The sequence below is a fragment of the Aythya marila genome (genome assembly GCF_965140915.1).
Source record: "Aythya marila genome assembly, chromosome: 2".
Taxonomy (NCBI): Eukaryota; Metazoa; Chordata; class Aves; order Anseriformes; family Anatidae; genus Aythya; species Aythya marila.
The window spans coordinates 85,423,982-85,442,870 of NC_139043.1; the positions used below are offsets into that span (position 1 = coordinate 85,423,982).

At 35.4% G+C, this 18,889-nt stretch overlaps 1 protein-coding gene across 1 annotated transcript in view; it reads right to left on the reverse strand.

Annotated features, from left to right (window-relative positions):
• Positions 1-18,889, reverse strand: part of ADCY2 (adenylate cyclase 2) — a 212,804-nt gene that overhangs the window by 49,911 nt on the left and 144,004 nt on the right. Inside the window, exons 9-14 of the mRNA XM_082753106.1 lie at positions 18,603-18,735; positions 18,098-18,274; positions 16,685-16,728; positions 13,503-13,583; positions 9,058-9,127; positions 6,011-6,108 (exon numbers count right to left, since the gene is read on the reverse strand). Of these exons, the coding sequence (XP_082609232.1) occupies positions 6,011-6,108; positions 9,058-9,127; positions 13,503-13,583; positions 16,685-16,728; positions 18,098-18,274; positions 18,603-18,735 (603 nt within the window). The remainder of the gene's footprint in view (positions 1-6,010; positions 6,109-9,057; positions 9,128-13,502; positions 13,584-16,684; positions 16,729-18,097; positions 18,275-18,602; positions 18,736-18,889) is intronic.

Here is an 18,889-nt window from a genome sequence, read left to right on the forward strand (position 1 = left end):
TAAATATATAGTAGTCTATATGTAAATATATAGCTAGTCTAGCCAAAATGCTAGGACTCAGTAAACAGAAAAAGGGATACAGAAAGAATCTGTGCATGTATGCATGCTGCAGATGTGGAAATCTCTTTATATGAATACCACAGCAGAGCATAAGTGCTCTGCCAGGAACTATATGAGAGCTACTTAGCATGGCTGCCTAGGGAAAGAAGTAGTTGGACGTAATTACATTTAATGCATGCCAAGAGGAGATGAGAAGCTCTAGACCAACTAAGTTGTTCAAGGAAAAGAACCAGACATTGTCATGAAGACCCTCACCTGAGTGTCTACTTTCAGCTTTAACCACAGATTTGGCATTTTTTGTAAAATTTGAAAATATCTCTCAGCTACTTTTAGCCCCAGCAAATATCTTATTTTAGCAAACATTTTTTTGCTAGAAATATCGGCATGATGATTTTGAAATAAACTTTATATCCCTTGCTTTTTCCACAAATATAATAAATACATTTTAAGCTAGTTCCCCCATAAACCTATGATTCAGAGTTAAAATATATTCTTAATAAAAGGATACATCTGTGTTCTTTAGAAATGATGTGAATTCAAATATATATATTTTTGAAACTCTAATACTAAAAATTTAGGAGTAGAACTCCATGTATCAGTTTCCTTGGATTGTGTACAAATATTGGAAAAAAAAATTGATCCATTTTAATAACACTTATAGAAACTGTTTTAGAAAAAAATAGAAACTTCAAAAATGAATTTGATGCTTTATTGCTGTCATTGAAAGCAATTTATGAGCTTCCCTGCCAATCCTACAGAGAACCTCCTATATGCTAAGTATTCACCAATTTTTGTGTTAATGTGAACAGCTGGTGAATAACAAACAACTGGCAGTTCACGACATATATTCACCTTGAAATTATGTTTCCTTTAGAAATTATTTGAAAATCATTATTGCTTTTGAGTACATGTTCTCGGAGAATTTCTCATTAAGACATTACGTTTTACATCAACATACATAAAACTAGCTTCTTTCTACCCTATAGAATTTTAAATCCAGCAAGCAACGGAAGAGGTGAAAGAAAATGAATTAACTAACAGGCAGTCTTTTTTATTATATACATTATATACATTAGCACTCCTCCTCATATCTGTCCTTCAGTAAGATGCACGTTCCTGCATTTCAAACTATTGCTATACTTTCTCTGATGCAAAGCATACGGAAAAGGAAGTTGCACATCTTAGGAAATGATTCAGCCCAAGAATAGGCTTGTGAGATATGTTTGGAGTGCATCCTTGTAGAAGACATGAAGGTATTACTGAGAGAAACTTGAGAGCAAAGGAAATAAAATGAACATATAAGCTTATGCAGAGTACTTAATCCTGGGGCAACAGACAAGAACAGAAGTCTTTGTAGCTGTTTTGAATGTATTGTCACTGGTTGATGCTAGCAAGGTGGCACAAGAAATCACTTGGGAAAGTGAACCAGACTCTTAATTATTGGGACAAAGAAAAGGACTGGGGATAGGAAAAAAAGAAAAATGGTGGCTTAGAATCCAGAGGGGTGAGTACAAGGAAAAAATAGTTGTAAGCTTTTTTGCTCCCCACTCCCCCTTCTTTTCTGGGAACGACTTGCGTTGCAGTTGGGCTGAACTGAAAGAGTTCATGTTGCTCCTAGAAGGAGTGACATGGGATGAAGATGTTATAATGGGAAGCAAAACACTAAAAATTAAGAGCCCACATAAATAAACCTCATTTGATGAAGTGCACGAACATGTACTTACTTTTTGTCACTGTCACATTACAAAAACAATACAGGTCTTTACAGTAAACTAATTTGCCTTTATTGTGCCGAGTCATCAAATGAAGTCACCAAATGCATGCCATTGACTGATGTAGGTGAACTACTTTGTCAGAAGCATACTTGGGGTCCCCTAGGCAGTTAATTTTTCACCTGCCTCTTCCTGTGCTCCAAGGAATGCCCTCATTTCTGAAAGGTATGTTCTCTACTACAGCACCTTGCTGGAACTCTGATGGGACAAGCCTTTACAATAACCTACACAGGGACAGAGTCTAAAACTGAGGAAATAACAAAAGAACTTCCAAGGCTTGAGATAGTTACAAGTCTAAGTGTCTTTCCATATTTTTCTGGTTTTATCAGTACAAATCTGTTCTGAATAATTAATTTTTATGAGGCAGTATGAGATTGGAAAAAAAAAATCTATTTGCACATACTTGTCTCTCTCATTGGTAACACTTTAATTGAAAAATAAAGATTCATTATGAAGATATAGATACTGAAAAATTGAGAAGAAAATGTATTCTTTCTACACTTCTGTAACTTTCAGGAAAATATGTGACCAATTGTACATGTACCTTAATAGGACATAAATTTCCTTAGCTTGCCCTGAAATTAACATTCATGTTTTCAACTTTTTGACCATAAATTCTCTTGAGGTGATAGAATCATAATGAAGCAATTACAAATGACAATTATAGAAGACAGTAATAATTTTGTACCTTTTTTTGGTGTCTAACAGTAGCCATTTCTTTTTTGATTTGGCTGATGCCATTGATGCATTCAATGACTATGCAGACTAACTGCACAGTGGTTTCTTTATTAGTAAAAAATCATGTAAGTGAATTTCATTTTGTTGTCGTCATTGTTTGATTGGTTGTTTTGGGTTTTGTTTTTTAATCAGATACAGCAGAAATAGCCAGTGATGGTGTCTTTTTTTTCTTTTATAACGTCTCAAATTTTACACATCTGACTTCAGATTAAGTTTTTAATTACATCCTTTTCTCTTGAGAAATACATTTGTGTCTGATTGGAATACCATGTTAAGGCCTAACCATCTTCAAGGGCTAGAACAAGATGTCTGTTAGCTTGGCATGATTCAGAACAAAAGGACATAATTTATTCAAAATAGCAGCTTCAGAGAGAAGACTTGGAAAGAACTTAAATGTTGCCTCAAACAAAATCCCTACTCATATAGCACAATAAGTATTTGCTGGTCAATAGATAGGTATTTTCATCAGTTCAGCAGTCTGAATTTCAAAAAATAACACTATCAATTTCATGTCAGTTGACTTTTTCTCCAAATAAAGAAGGTGGGATTACTGTGAATTACCAGAGATAATTTCTGTCACCTGGTAAACAAAGAAGGCTAAAAAGCTACCAAAGGCCTGTTCTGAGGAAATGTCATGATCAACATCTGTGGTCACTGTAACATCACAATAAAGATTCCTTACAATACTTAAAACACTTGTTACAACACACTGTTTACTTGCTTAAATTTACATTAACTACTTTTTGTGAAGGGTTTTTTTGTTTTGTTTTGTTTTTGTTTTTTAATGAAAACACCACATCAGTTTCTAGGCCCCAGGAAAAATAAAACATTAATAATTTCAGCCTTGCAATAAATGTCTCATGATCTTGGAGATATTACTTATGTATTTGCAACCTGCTGGATGTAACTCACTATAAAGTATCTCCAAATCAACTTTAAAGCAGCAGGTGGTGTACCTGCACAGAAATCAATAATATTACACTGCTGCAAAACCAGATTAATGGAATAGTGGATCGATAAAACCCAATGACAGATGCAGTTTTTCCCTCTGTCTGCATTAAATCACCATTTAAAAATTCCAAGAATTTTTAGAAGAAAAAGGCTGAACAGAACTTTAAACTAAACTATAATGTATGGTGGTTGGGTTTTTTGTTTGTTTGCTTGGTTGTTTGCTTTTCTTCTCCTTTCTGGAAGGAAATTATGTTTGTAGCACTCGAGTCCATTTGATTTAAGTTACATTTGTGATGATTTTGTACAACATTTTTTTTCAATTGAAGAACCCCAAATTGCCACAAGAGTTACTAACTGCCTAGCATTTGCTCCTGGTGTTAATATTGCTTCTTAATTGCAAATGAGTAGAATAGCCATGAGTTCCTGGTTTACAGCTGTGCAGAAAAAAAAAAAAAGCTTATATCTAATTTTTATAGGATTTTTAAAATAAAGGTTGAAAGTAGGAAAAAAAAGCAAAAGTGTTACTTTCATTACACTACAGAATGCTTTCATAAGACAATAAATAAATACACTCCAATAAGCAACTCAAGTAAAATTATAATATACTGAAGATAATTTTACTATCCAAAAATACAATTACGCACACCAGTGAATTTTCTGCTCTTCATTTTTTTTTAATTTGCAACACCCCCAGAGTTTTTCTGCGGAGTTGCAGACGTTTGTATAATACCTTGCTTTTCTGAGTTCCATTTTTGTGTCTTTTAAATTAACTCACAGAGCCCTTAAAGCTGAACGCCATTTGTGTTAGTAATATCTAATTTTACACTCTCGCTTTTACAATTTAATAAGCAGATTTATGAAAGGACCAAAATTAATTTACATTTCAGTAATGAAAATAATAAATCATATGTATCTTTTGCCCTGATGTTAAAAAGAGATCATGTAATATGCTTTTACAAGTTGGAGGACACTTTCCTTAGTTGAATATAGTTCCCAAGTGTTCACTAATTTCATGTATCTGATACATTTTAATGAGCTACACAATTGGTTCAAGAGACTTAATAAGGATACAGTAAAATGAGCATCTAACTACATATATGAAAGGTTATAAAGCTAAATTCATTTTCATGACTGAAATCAAAACACTAAAAACAGTCATAAGCCATAATGTTAGAAGGCACTAGTTAGATCCAAGTTTAATTTTTGTTGTAACACTAACAAAGAAGTTCCCTGAGTAAATTCCTGTACTAATCAAAATAAGAGTTTGTAAAATACATTCACTGTGCAAAAGGACAAATTAAATTAGTCATCAACTTTAATTTTGTGGTAACGATGCCTTAAGTCAGACTGAAGCATATGCTGCTTCAGGATACTGCTGAACTCTAGTGTCTTCGAGACATTAGAAACTAGTTGGGAAAACCTTTGCAAAGAAAACACTATAACGTCTGAAGAGAAATCTGTAAAACTTTATACATGTTATAAAATAAGTCTGCAGTATGAAAAGTCGATTTATAATGACCTAACAGTTCCTTCTGGCTTTGAATTCACATGTAAGTACTACAACACAAGACTAATCCATCAACTGATGTTATAAAAACTACTCCCAAAAGCACTACACAGGAGAAAATACTAGGTCTGAAGAAATACTGTATCACAGAGAATATACAGTGTTGGCTTTGGAAGCAATTGCTATAAAACTAATATCAACTGCCCATTATATAAACAATCAACAGCAAAATTCCATTTTAAGAAATCTAATAATATCTTATTTATTGGAACTGTCTTCAATTTTTCTCAGACTTTTTAGAATATGCACAAATAGAAAAAACAGCTGATTTATATGTGCAAGTATAAAGTAGCTCACAATTTTTCCCATCATCTCATACAAATAAATTCTGATGGCAATAATTATTCCATCAATTGATTATATTTAGTTTTAAAAAGAGACACTTTACAAATAGTAATGCAATTTTTATGCAGAATAGAGCACTATCACCACAGTAATATGTTAAACAGAACTAATTAATCACAGCCCCAATTCTGCAATCCATTTCATCCCCCTTTTAAGCCCAATACTCACACTTATTTTACATATAGTTGTAGTCTTACAAACTTACAGGTTGTTTTACATTTTTTGCACATATGAATTTCATTACTCTCATGATTACACATCTTTAAATTCAAATAGAAAAACTAAAAATTTAAATAAAAATTTTATTAAAAATGTTTAATAAAAACTAAATATTTGACACCAACATTTGGGCACCAAGCTATGACAGTGTTTAAAATTAGAAACAAGCATAACATTGAACATGGCCTAAAATCCTCAGCTTTCTCTGTACAACTTCATTTCCATAAATTGACCTCTGTCATCTGACAATTCAAAAATGTTTTACTTATACATGTATGTATATAATATATATTATATTTTTTTTTTACTTTAATAACCAAATAAACATAGGAATGAATACATGTTAAATACCACTTACTTTGGCAATACCAGAATCTGTACAACAAAAATGCAGAAGAATATGAGACAGGCACAAGTCACATAATACTTAAATGCAGGCAGAGTAGTTGCTCTATACTGGAAAAAGAATGAGTAAATGTTAAGAACACAATTTCCAAAGCAGATAAAACATCACCCAACTGAAATTCCAGTTAAAGATGCACATACGCGTATACTGATGTAAGCAACAGTAAATTTCATGTTGTTCAATGACTATCATATCCACTTACACAGGGGAAAGGATTATCATGCATAGTAGTGAATCCTCTCATCTCTTGAAGGACAGCTTAAATAGCCATGTGAAATGGCTTGCTTTTTCCCCTCCTCACATCAGGACTATCTCAAATTCATCATAAAAAATTTAATTAAAAAAGAAAAGTGAGAGCACTTTTATTTTTAAGAATGGCTGACCACGCTTACACAATTTCTCAGTCATTAATTCCCCAAATTGTTTTTCATCTATTAGTAAATATAAATGGGCTGAAGCAGTTATAAGGAACTGCAACTGACATGGAAACTTCTGAGAACATGAAGCAACACAGTGTAAACTGCTACAGCTTTGTATAACATTTATTTTTCCAACAGCAGAGCTAGCAATCATACTGATATTTACTGAGGTTATGTTATTACTTCAATGAAAATATTTTATCTCTGCATTAAAAGGCCTTATGTGTCCACTGATACTAGTAAACACTTGATATCAATGGGACAGAGTCAGTTTAATCTGTTTTGTCATGACACAAAAAACTATTTATGAATCTCTAATTAGCCTGTCTGGAAACATAAGAATTAACCAATGAAATATTTATTAGAAGAGTTGAGTTGTTCTGTTATTTGAGACAGATAAATCTAGGATCGAAACCAACAAAGTACTCAAAATGACCAAAGCACTGGTTCTAGTGAAGTTACTTACCCTACAGAAGTTGTTTCAAAGTCTAAGAGCTTAAGATTTGATTATTTAAAAAAAATAAAATAATACATATCAAAGATTATTTTCACAAAGTGTTCAGCACACAAACCTCATGAAATAGAAAGTGTGTGAGCTGTGCTTTCTAACTGCAAACATGCAGCTGTGTCTTTGTGCTTAGTGCCAAGTTCTGCCCTTCATGCTGGCGCACTGAACTTTATATGAACATGAAGTCCAGGTTAGTAACCCAAGAGCTCTTTTTCAGTTTTGAATTCTGTGAGATATTAATAGTAATTCTTGCTATATACCTAACTGAATTCCAAGGCACCAATATGACTATGCTTGATGGGTATTCTTGCAGCAAATGTCATTGTTCCTCCTATTGAGTAAGTTTATTATATCTTGGTCTCTTCCAACAGTTTTGGACTTGGAGTTGCTGCTAAAATCTCAAAAAAATCCAACACACTTGTAAACTCATTTCACACTTCTCCAGACATTTCTCAACAAAGTCAGGCAACTCACTCCTTAGGTTAAATAATTATTTCTTTATTACCTGCAGGACCTGAAAAGTTGCTGTTTAAATCAAAATCAAGCTTCCTACTGAGTTCTTTAAAGTCAAGACTGGACTAGTGAGTCATTAAAAGGCAGTGAAGAAAGATCTTAAAAAGCCATCTCTGAAAAGAACAATTAGTTTTGTGTCACACCATAGCATTCTACAGTCAAAAAGAGATTAGACTCCTACAGGGAGCATCTATACAGCCAAATAACTCAGCTCCCTGATTTTCTCCCAAGTCCCGATTCCCTCATTGTCTGAAGTGGTTTGCTCTCAAGTTCTTCTTTAGAATTAATCAGTTAGTACAGTCCACATTGAAATCTGAATGTGCTCCTATCTTTCATCCATTCAGCGCACTCTCTAAACACTGGGTGAAACCATAGCAGGTCTTGCCTCTTCTCTCTATACAGCCTCAACAAGTCTTGAAAGCTTTATCACCATAAGGCATTGCCAAGGTCATACAACACAGGCCTTTGGCAGCCTGCCATAAGAACTCTATTCTGCTGAGCTGTGAGAGAACATTAAAATTCTTTCAGATGCTTTGAACTGAAAGACACCTGCAAAAATGATTTATTTTGTCTTTGGAACATATGTAGGACCCAGAGGATGTTTGCGCCTTTGATATGCAGTATGGTAGTGCTTCCCCTACCACTTTCTTACCAGGTTCACTCATTTATACAGCCATATGTGGTCAAACTTACCTCTTCCCTGAGGGACACCATAACTGCTTAGCTATTTGCTGTCTTATGCTTATTGGGAAGGGGAAAAATGGAGCTCTCTAGTCTTCCTGCTGAAGATGTGTCAGCATGTTGAAACACACTTAAGCTCCACAAGGCCATTAAACAACAAGAATAAAGGCCTGACTTCCTAGGCTAGTGGTCACAAGAGTCACCTAAAATGGAGGAAACCTTCATTTTGACCATTACTTCAAGGACTGCAAACAGTACCATTTACCTCACCTGCAAATGCGTCTCAAACATGTTTTATAAAATATATTAGTCATAAGAACATTTACTGTATTGCATCCAAGACACCCTAGGCGTTTTTCTTAAATAATATTTACAGTATTGTTTCTCTGAAATGACTGTGAGCATCAAGTGCATATGAAGAAAACTAATGATAAACTGAAATTATTGCAAGACTATTGCTACTAGAGGTGGAGTCTTTGGGACATGGCAAAAGGAAAAAAAGAGAAATGGTTGAGTTTGATAAATGCCTTTCAAGTATGTAGGTAATGGAACATAAGAATTTTTTGCTCCAGTTACACCAAATCTGGATCATCAAACCTCCTCTCACCTCTATGTGTACCACTCTGAAAAATTCAAGAAATTCTAGTGAACTGCAGAGCACCACAAAAATTGCCCTGCGACATGAAAGCAGTACGTAATACCATACTCAAAACATTTCTACTGCAAATGAGGTAGAATATTAATCATAAGTTTTAAGCAGTTCTCATTGCAGGAGGGGTGCTGTGGCTATGGTTGCTTACAAAAGCAAGGTACACAGGCCTCACTTAGGATCAGGCAAAGAAGGAATCCATTGTGAACTTGCAGTGAAAATAACTTACTTCTTTTTCCAGAGTCTTATTGTAGAAAAGAAGTGATATTCTTTGAATGTCTTCAGATTTAAGCCACTGCCTAGAAAAGGAAATATAAAACATCATAACTGATACAAGAATCAAGTAGTCCTGTCTTTTTATATCACTGAAATGCAGTAAAACAAGAAAATAACTGTGAAGAAAGCAAGTTCTTTTGTCTTGAAACTTATATGGTGAATTGCACTGAGAGTAGAAAAGGATACTACAAATCTCCACTCCATTTACATGTAGATTTCTATTGTTAACGTACATATCAAACAAAAGTTCATATGAGCCATTTTTCTGTGTATCATTCCCAAAGACAATCAAGGGAAACATTTACATGATACAATTCTCACACTGACATACCACTGGTATCCAAAATACCATAGTACTACAATGTGCAGAATAGAACCTGAGATAAAATGAAATCCTTTGCAAGTTACTTATAAAAAGGATATTGTTACAATATGCAAGAATGGCAGGCAAATTATACTCCTATTTGAAAAGAGAAATTAAAAATTATTATTAAAGAAAGGTGGAGTGATTTTGTCTTTGAGATGTATTAGTATATGGACTATGACCATGTACTCTAGAGGTAGATTTTGACCTTTTTACTGATTATAAGGACTTCTTCCCTGCTCAATGATGAGAAATACAGAATAGAACAAGTACTTGCAGTGAAATGACAAACCTATTTTAAAAGGAGTGAATCTTGACAAAAGCTTGATATAACTTTTAGAAAATCAAATGTTCTAATATGAAAGTCCACATTTATTTTAATGGACACTTGAAAAGAAACAGAATATTAAAATTTCAAGAGGTTACATTGCTTCAGTCTCAAGGGGACTAGACAAACTTGAGAAAACTATTTAAACACTCTACTTCTGTGAACTTATAATATTTGAGCTTGAACACTAATAACTGGGCTTGAGATTTTTTTTGCAACCTTTCCAGCAATAACTTTAAATTAGACTCTAAGCTACTACTGTATCTAATGCCTTCTAAATAAAAGGGAATGTCTCAGTTGAGAGACTGCAATGCAGACGGATAGCAGCAATGAACCACAATGGAAAACATCCTAAATTAGAATCTCAGGAGAACAGGAGAGGAGAAAGTGGGTTGTAAGCTATTAGTTTTGACTTGTGAATTCTAAAATATTTGTCTCCTTGCCTGGGAGACTCCTTCTGTTCCTATCCAATCAGTTTCAATATAAAAAGGTGAAAACATCTTCAGTACAAAATATGTTTAATTCAAACATATTTTCCAGTTTGATCCAAAATGCCTCACATTTATGTCTGATTGTAGCTAGGATTGTGAGTAGAAACAGGTAGGACAGGCTGTTGTACATATAGCAACATTTTGTTGAGGTCCAGCTGTAGTCTTCTACAGAAAAAAAGTCAGTCAGAATCTCCAGGAACCAGGAAGAAAGAAAAAGAAACATGACATCTACCGCAGAAGGGTGAGCAAGACTCAGACAAAAGGCTCTGTGGGATTAAAAGCAAATAAGTAGGCAAAGGAACAGCCAGAACTGAGAGAAAGCAGGAGAGCCAGCAGAAGGATTCAGTAGGAACTAAGAGGTCTGAGATGAGGGACAGAGTGCAGCAGAGACAAATAGAAGTAGAGAATAAGCATAGAGAATAAGCAAAGGTAAGGGCTTTTTGGCATAGAGACAAGGCTGCAAAATTCTGCCTGACTCCCTGATGAGCATAAACCGTACCAAAGTATCTGCAAGGATATGGGAATATGCCACCTGGGAAGCTAAACATCAAATTTGTTTTCAGATTCTTTTGCAGTTCAAGGATCAACACAGACAGACACTTGACTTCTACCCGTATCCACAGGGGCACCTGGTTAGGCCCTTGTCTGGTAGACAATGTGTGTGCAGATCACAGCAGCCATTGTGACTTCGACAAAAAATAGAGAATGTGTCTCTTTAACAAAGTAACCTATTTATCAAATAGCAAAATAACTTTACTTTATCTACCTCTAGGAATATATTTAGATTACTGTCTCTCCACCACACGTTCTGCAAAAATCCCCTAACCACCGAGCATAACAAAGGCTTCTCAACCCCTCCTGTGCACTTCATGCACTTCACAGCCAGGAACACCATGTTCAAGGTGCTGGGAAAAGAAACACTGGAGAAAAGTGATGTTACACCCTTACAGCTAAGGCACTCAGCTGACAGAGAGAAGCTGAGCATATGTATCTTCAGTACTAACTGTTAACAACTGGGCAAGCAATGTCCAAAGACCCACATATAATGACCATTCGCTTGTGACCAGTTACTTTTTCCAGAGAATGACACCGGGTAAAGAACCATGATGGGGATAAAAGAGTCAGACCTTGCTGATAGCCCAGGATCAAAGAAACAATGGCTCTGTACTATAAATGTTCTTTTTTGTTGTTGTTGTTTTGTTTGTTTGTTTGTTTTTTGTTGTTGTTTTTTTGTTTGTTTTGTTTTTTTTTGTTTTGTTTTGTTTTGTTTTTTTTTAATTATTTTATGCATTTTCCTAATTAAAAATAAAAGCAAGATTAAAAGAATAGTAACTTTCATATCGTATTTTATGTGCTATAATGTTTTTTCTTCTTTCAGCCATAGACCCATTTGTTATACAATCCAAGCTTTACACTTAAAAACACATAAAAATACGAGTTGCCTCACAGATTTTCTTGAATATTTGCTTTTTTGATTTACAGAATGCAAAAAGTTTAGCTTTAAAACCACTCCTTTAGTTTAGCTGATAATAGTATTTTCCTTTTACAGCTGAGAAACAAGTAAAAAAGAAGCAAAATTACAAAACAACAAAAAAGTGACTAGTTTAATGTCCCAGATATGTGACTTTTTTTTTTAATCTTTTTTTTTTTTTTTTTCTTTTCTGAGTACTTAGCATTCACAAAGTTAAAATATTATTTAATTAACTTGCTGTTTGGGGAATAAACACTTTTGATATATTTTTTTTTCATATACCCAATCAAATAATCTAGCTTAAGGGATTCATTCATCAAATTAATAGAGAGGGAGGTAGATAATTCAATTTTGGAAGGTGGCATTCAGCCTCTTTGATCTGTGAGATCATTCCTAACCCATCTGCAGTTCCCTGTGTAATTCACAAAAGAACTGAAACTTTTGCAGCAATTCATTTTATCACACAAACCTTTTTTATCCTTAAGTTTCTCTGAATTTTATGTACTAATTAGGTAAGATACAGATTCTTTGAGATAAAAGACGGTGTGATTATGATAGAATCACAGAAGTGTTGAGGTTGGAAGGGACCTCTGGAGATCATCTGGTCCAACCCCCTGCTCAAGCAGTGCCACCCTAGAGCAGGTTACCCAGGGAATAACTATAGTTTATCTTAATGCATACATACAAGATATTATACTTTTGACATCAGACTTTCATTTTAAAGCCCAATTATCAGAGGAAGTGTACCTAAAGACACAGAAAAGCTGTCAAAAGTTGTACAACTGTTTTAGGCAAGTATAGCATAATCAAAAAGGCTTTGCCTACCAGATGATCTCTTTCACTGTATTCTTTGTATGACCTATAACTATCAATAACATTTTCTATAAATAATAACTGAAACATATTATATTTTCCTAACACCAAGCATCTTTTAACAGGACTATCAGATTGAAAAAAAAAAAAAAAGACATACGAACATTTAATAATTAGGTATATATTCAGCTAATTAGGATTCTGAGAAACAGAAATAGGGAGGAAACATGCATTCATCACAATTATGAATTCACATTTTTGAAGAACAATTCCCTTATTTCATCAGACAAAGAAAAGAAATCTGACCATTTATTTTGGACTGTTATTGATTTTTCTCTCAGTCTTGTCTATTTGCTAGCAAACAGAGAACATCAATACCGCCTCCAGCACTTCCTAGGACACAGAAGCAATACATGCCATGTTGCCTCCCCCAACAATTTCAATATGCCATCAAGCACAGCCTTGTCTAAGAAATCAACCAATCAGCTGAAGCAAAGAGTACTAAAAGTTTAGGGAAAGTTTCTAATTCTGTGCAGATGTTTCTGTGACAATTGTGAAGCATCAATTTTCACATCACTCTGATTCTTGAGCCAGCTACTTTTTGTGTCTTAATATCACTTCTCTCAGATGAGAGAACTCAGTAGAGTTACAGCTATGAATGTACAGATATCTACAGTTATGGAGCCAAAAATCCCTTTGCCATGAAAATCAAGGCAAGACAAAACTCTGGTCGCACCATGGTTAACGTGAACCCATTTAGCATAAAGTGTTACTGTACAGCCTATCTTCACAGTCTGCAGAGCTTCCTATCCCAGTAGCAGTGCTACCTTTACAGTTTCAGACCACTGTGTGCATGTGGGAGGGCAAAATAGTAAATACTACCCTCTATTACAGATGTATGTGAAGGAGACAACAGAGGATACAAACATACTTTTGAGCATTGATTCCATCAATGGCCTGAATCATCCTCTCATTCAGCTCCTCCTCAAACCTTCTTTTCTGTGATTTTGTTCTGAAATGAAAAATGTGGGAATTTACTTTGGAAAACCATTACGTTGTTAATGAACATTAAATTTAAGGAATGGAGTGATAAATGTGCAACATTTCTGATAATTGATGTTAGTTTCCATAGGCTTCAGACGCACTGAACCTCATAACAAGCTCTTGACAGAAACAGCATAAGCTAATACTCCGTGTCTGTCCTCATTCCTGTCCCCATTCACCTCCATTTCTCTCCCCTTCCTCCCCCCCCACCTCCTCCCAACCAAACTAAAATAAAATAAAAATCTAGAGAACAGCTGTTAGGGAGCACTCAAAAAAAACTACTGTAACAAAACTTCTTTCTTCTTCAAAAAAAAGTAAGCAGTTCAGAATATTCTGGTTGAGGGGAAGTCCTTCATAATGTTATGAATTCATGGAAAACAATAGGAATGTGCTGAAATTCATACAACATTTCTTGCAGTTATTTTAAAATATCTTTGTCAGGGTTGTATGATGAGCAATAATGTGCTAGTGCATTGTTGCATAAGCATTCTCTACAGAAAGCCTGTGAACTCTTCTTTTCTTGGAAATGTTTTTAATAAGAAAAATGACCCCCAAATCTGAAATTAGTTTCAGCCATATGCCACATTCCTCTTTTTATAACTTATAACACAACTGCAATGAAAAAAAAGGTCTTTTCTTTTCACTGGACTCAGCATGAACCCAGCAGAGGGTTTGCCTTCACTAACATGTTACTGCAAACATCATCAGTTCTTCCAGCAGCTGTGCTCTGCTTAAAACCATAATATATCAAATATTGCCAGATTATATTTCTGTGTGTTGAAAACTTAAATCCAATGTTTACTTAATAACAGTGTTTTATAAGAAGTAAACTTTCAGTTCTGAAATTTGACTCTTCGCTTACCAAAATTTTCTTACCCTACAAACTGAAACCTGTTAAAGGTAGCACAGACCTTCTTCTACATCAAGCTTTTGGGTTATTTCCCAATAACTGATAACCTGTTGTAGGATTCACATTCATATAGAAACCATAGTAGTGTACTTTCAGTAACTTAAAAAAAAAATTAATGTCTATTCAGTGCTACAGAATTTAGGTAAATAATTGCTCACAACTCATTCTTCACGTATGGAACAATCTGCCTGAAAGGAATAACCAGACAGATGAGGTTACGTAATTTAATCACACTTAATTTTCTTGGCAGATCTCTAACAACATAAGAATATAATGTAACAAGGTAAGATTTGCCACAAATGGAAGACTACAGTCAGGCTTCAAAACCCACCTTTTGATATTCTAATAAAACACTGATTTTCAAAGTGCTTATTATCATTTCAGCTTCATCCTCTGGGAATGACTAACTAGCATTATCTAAAATCTTATTTATACACCCCAGTATGGAAAGAAGACTCTAGTAATTGTTTCTAGAAACTCCCTCCAACAACATGCTATCAAGACACATGGTAACATTTCACAGAATCACAGAATTTCTAGGTTGGAAGAGACCTCAAGATCATCGAGTCCAACCTCTGACCTAACGCTAGCAGTCCCCACTAAACCATATCCCTCAGCTCTACATCTAAACGTCTTTTGAAGACTTCCAGGGATGGTGACTCCACCACTTCCCTGGGCAGCCTGTTCCAATGCCTAACAACCCTTTCAGTAAAGAAGTTCTTCCTAAGATCCAACCTAAAACTCCCCTGGCTCAACTTAAGCCCATTCCCCCTCGTCCTGTCACCAGGCACGTGGGAGAACAGACCAACCCCCACCTCGTTACAGCCTCCCTTGAGGTACCTATAGAGAGCGATAAGGTCGCCCCTGAGCCTCCTCTTCTCCAGGCTGAACAAGCCCAGCTCCCTCAGCCGCTCCTCGTAGGACTTGTTCTCCAGGCCCCTCACCAGCTTCGTCGCCCTTCTCTGCACCTGCTCAAGCACCTCAATGTCCTTCTCGTAGCGAGGGGCCCAAAACTGAACACAGTACTCGAGATGCAGCCTCACCAGAGCGGAGTACAGGGGGACGATCACTTCCCTAGCCCTGCTGGTCACACTGTTCCTGATACAAGCCAGGATGCCGTTGGCCTTCTTGGCCACCTGAGCGCACTGCTGGCTCATGTTCAGCCATATTTGTACCTTTTGGATCTATTTTGGAGTGAAATACACTTTTTATGACAAGGCTAACTCAAGTTCTTTTGAGATATTGTCCAAACATAAATGCTGGGTGTTAAAGCCAGAGACTGCATTTATTAATATCATGCATATTCAGTCAAAATTTGTTCAACTTCTGGAATTTAGAAATATTTCATGTAATTGCATATCTCCCCAGTAACCTGTGTTTTGTCTAGGAGACATTTACCAAGCAGAGAGATGGGGAAGGAATAGACAGAATGACTTGTCTGCATAACCAAAGACAATAAAAATACCAACTTTTAATGGTTTTCTCAAACTACTGTATGGTATTTGTGATGTTTCTTATAATTCTGAGGGAAAGACATTATCGGGTCATTAAAATAAAATTTAACCATTTCACATTCCTGACAGTGCTAGGCTTGTTTTTTAAACAGCAGTCATTCTTCATTTAGAGACTGTGAGTATTTTTAGCAAAAGAGATCAGTTCAGCCCTGTGTGTACTGCAAACACACTACAGACTTTGAAACAATCAAGTACAATGCAAATACAAAGCAATTAACAAAATGCACAAAATGTGCCTTTTAGTACATATCTTACATGTTGTAACACAAATTATTAGAAGCCCTTTCCAGCTTCTGTTTTCTTCCCCAATCTACGTCTCCTCTCTGAATTTTCCTGTACATAATTTTCTCCACACTGGAAGAGTAATTGTGTTGTTAGGAGAAATGAACAGTAGGCCACTGACACACTAATTCAGAATAATTCTATTTGTTAGTAGGAAGTGTATTCATGATTCTTAAGTAAAATATCTGCAAAACCTGTTTTCATAGCCCTTCTATATCTAAGAGACATGAGCAGAAAAAAATCATCTGGATGAGAAACGACCCTCTATGTTTGAAAGTATGCCTTATATCTCTGTGAACGCATATGGATGTATATGTATATTTATACGTAATTTATTTAAGTGATTTTTAAAAATGAATTTACCTCTCTCTGCAACGCTGAAAATGATACTGCCCCATGGGAACATCCTGAAAAAAAAAAAAAAAAAAGTACAAAATACCCATTAACCATACTATAAAACACTTTGACAACATAAGTAATGTGAATTCACTTTAAAAATACTGTTGAAAACAGGGTCAAGTAAGGACAAAAGTTTCCAATACAAACAGTTCTGCCATTAGATTAAAACTTTCTAAAAGAAAAATCTAGCCAAAGGTGAAGATGGGGTGATCTGGAGACAAGCTGACCTATCGTAATAAACAATACATTACTAATACAACCACCTGAATCCCAAAATGTTTTTCTTTACTAGAAAGTTACTGCTTCAAAGTCAGCACTGTTGCAATATAGCCCAAACTCCTGCCAGCTTCAGAAAAAAAAAAAAAAAAAAGTTACGTGTTTTTGAACAAACAGACCCGAGTAGCCAAATACAGGCAATGGCCATTATTATTATTGATGAACAACAACAGCCATCACAACCACATTTATTTTGTGAATAATAGCAATGGCTGAGTACTTTCAGTAATGAACATTTCACAATCCACATTGTTATGCACTGCATTTATTGAACAAGATCGGTTAGGTGGCTCAGTCCTATGTTCCCATATAAAATGGAAACAGAAGTTAAAGCCAATGTTGAAAATACTTAGAATTATCTTTACATTTGCACTTTTTAGAAGTAGAATATAGTGCAACATTCAAGCTACAGACTGACTGTGTCATACTGACAGCAGTAAGATAGTGTTAGCAAAATTAAAAAGAAACTTTTCCATTCAATGTAAGAGATCACATGCAACATCATGCTATAGCACTGTGAAACTCAGGCCATTAGCTATAGCTTATGAATCGTTAGTGCACCTTCAGAAGGTCAATGTTACAGTGAGTACGGATTTAGTTTCTAGAGAAGTCTTATAAAGTTTACTCCAGATACCACAGGTATATTCTAACTTCATAGTTTTTGCTCCAGGTTTGGCCATGTTCCAAAGGTAGTATGTGGCTTAATAGCCATTAAATCTCAGGGAATGTCTCTGTATCAATGGCATCTCTTCCCAAAGGTGTTGTACTCTAGCTTTATGTTCAAAATGGATTTTCACAAGGTGAACAGCAACCACTCTATATACTGTGATTGGCATAAGCTTACAGGGCAAAACTGTGCACTTAGTATATATGCTTGATTCCTTGTGATTCAGAGATGTACTAATAGCAAGATATGATTCCTTAGAGCCCAATCCAAAACTCACAAGCCAATGGAAAAACTCCCAGCAGCATTATAGGGCTTTTGCCCACTACAAACGCATGAATCTTGCTCTATCAGAAATAACAAGGTATTTAGCAGTGAGCACCTTTTTCCTTTCAAATATTGCTAAATTGTATGAAATGACATAAGTAGGCCCCTACTGTTGTGCTAATCTTGCCGTTTTCAGTGGTCATGCTGTCCCTGTGGTGCAAGTGTGCAAATGGCTTGGCTGCTCCCCAAGATTCCAGGTACCGGGTCATGCGGACAGAAGCTCTCATTTTAGCCCCATCAAGAGTATGTCGAGGTCTAATGTGGTGCTGAGGACTTCGCTTCTCTCCCTGGTTGACAGAGAATAAAAGGTGATATCACACTTGGTGTTCATTACCTTTTGAGGCACTAATGCATCATCTGCTACCACTTACCTGCACACATAAGAACTTAAAAATGGAGACATGCTAAAAACCCGCAACTCTTAATTACATTTCTGGGAAACATCGGAGACATTTCTGAAGAGTGGGAAAGATTTGCAATGCAAACATTATGTATTTGGAAGAATTAGTAATAGCTCTGATCAATATATTATGGTACTGAATTATTCAACTAAAGAGATTAGTGGTCCTGCTCAAAAATAACTACGACTGACCACAAAGTAGAAATACTACTAACCTTAGGATTGATTACAAAGTAAGTCTTAACATTGTGCTCTTTCAGATATGGGTCCCTCACATCACCATCCCCATCTTCCACTTTGTATGCTCCATTCAAATGTGCCAAGGTGACTGAAGTGATGTGAACGCGGCTGAAATTATATTTTAAAAGAATGACAGAATCACAAATACTGATCAAAAGTATGATTGGAACCTGATCAACTTTTTTTTTTTTTTTTAACTAGCTTTTAGGTATACTTTTGATGCATGCCTTACTTCATTTACAATCTCTAATCTCATTTTCAG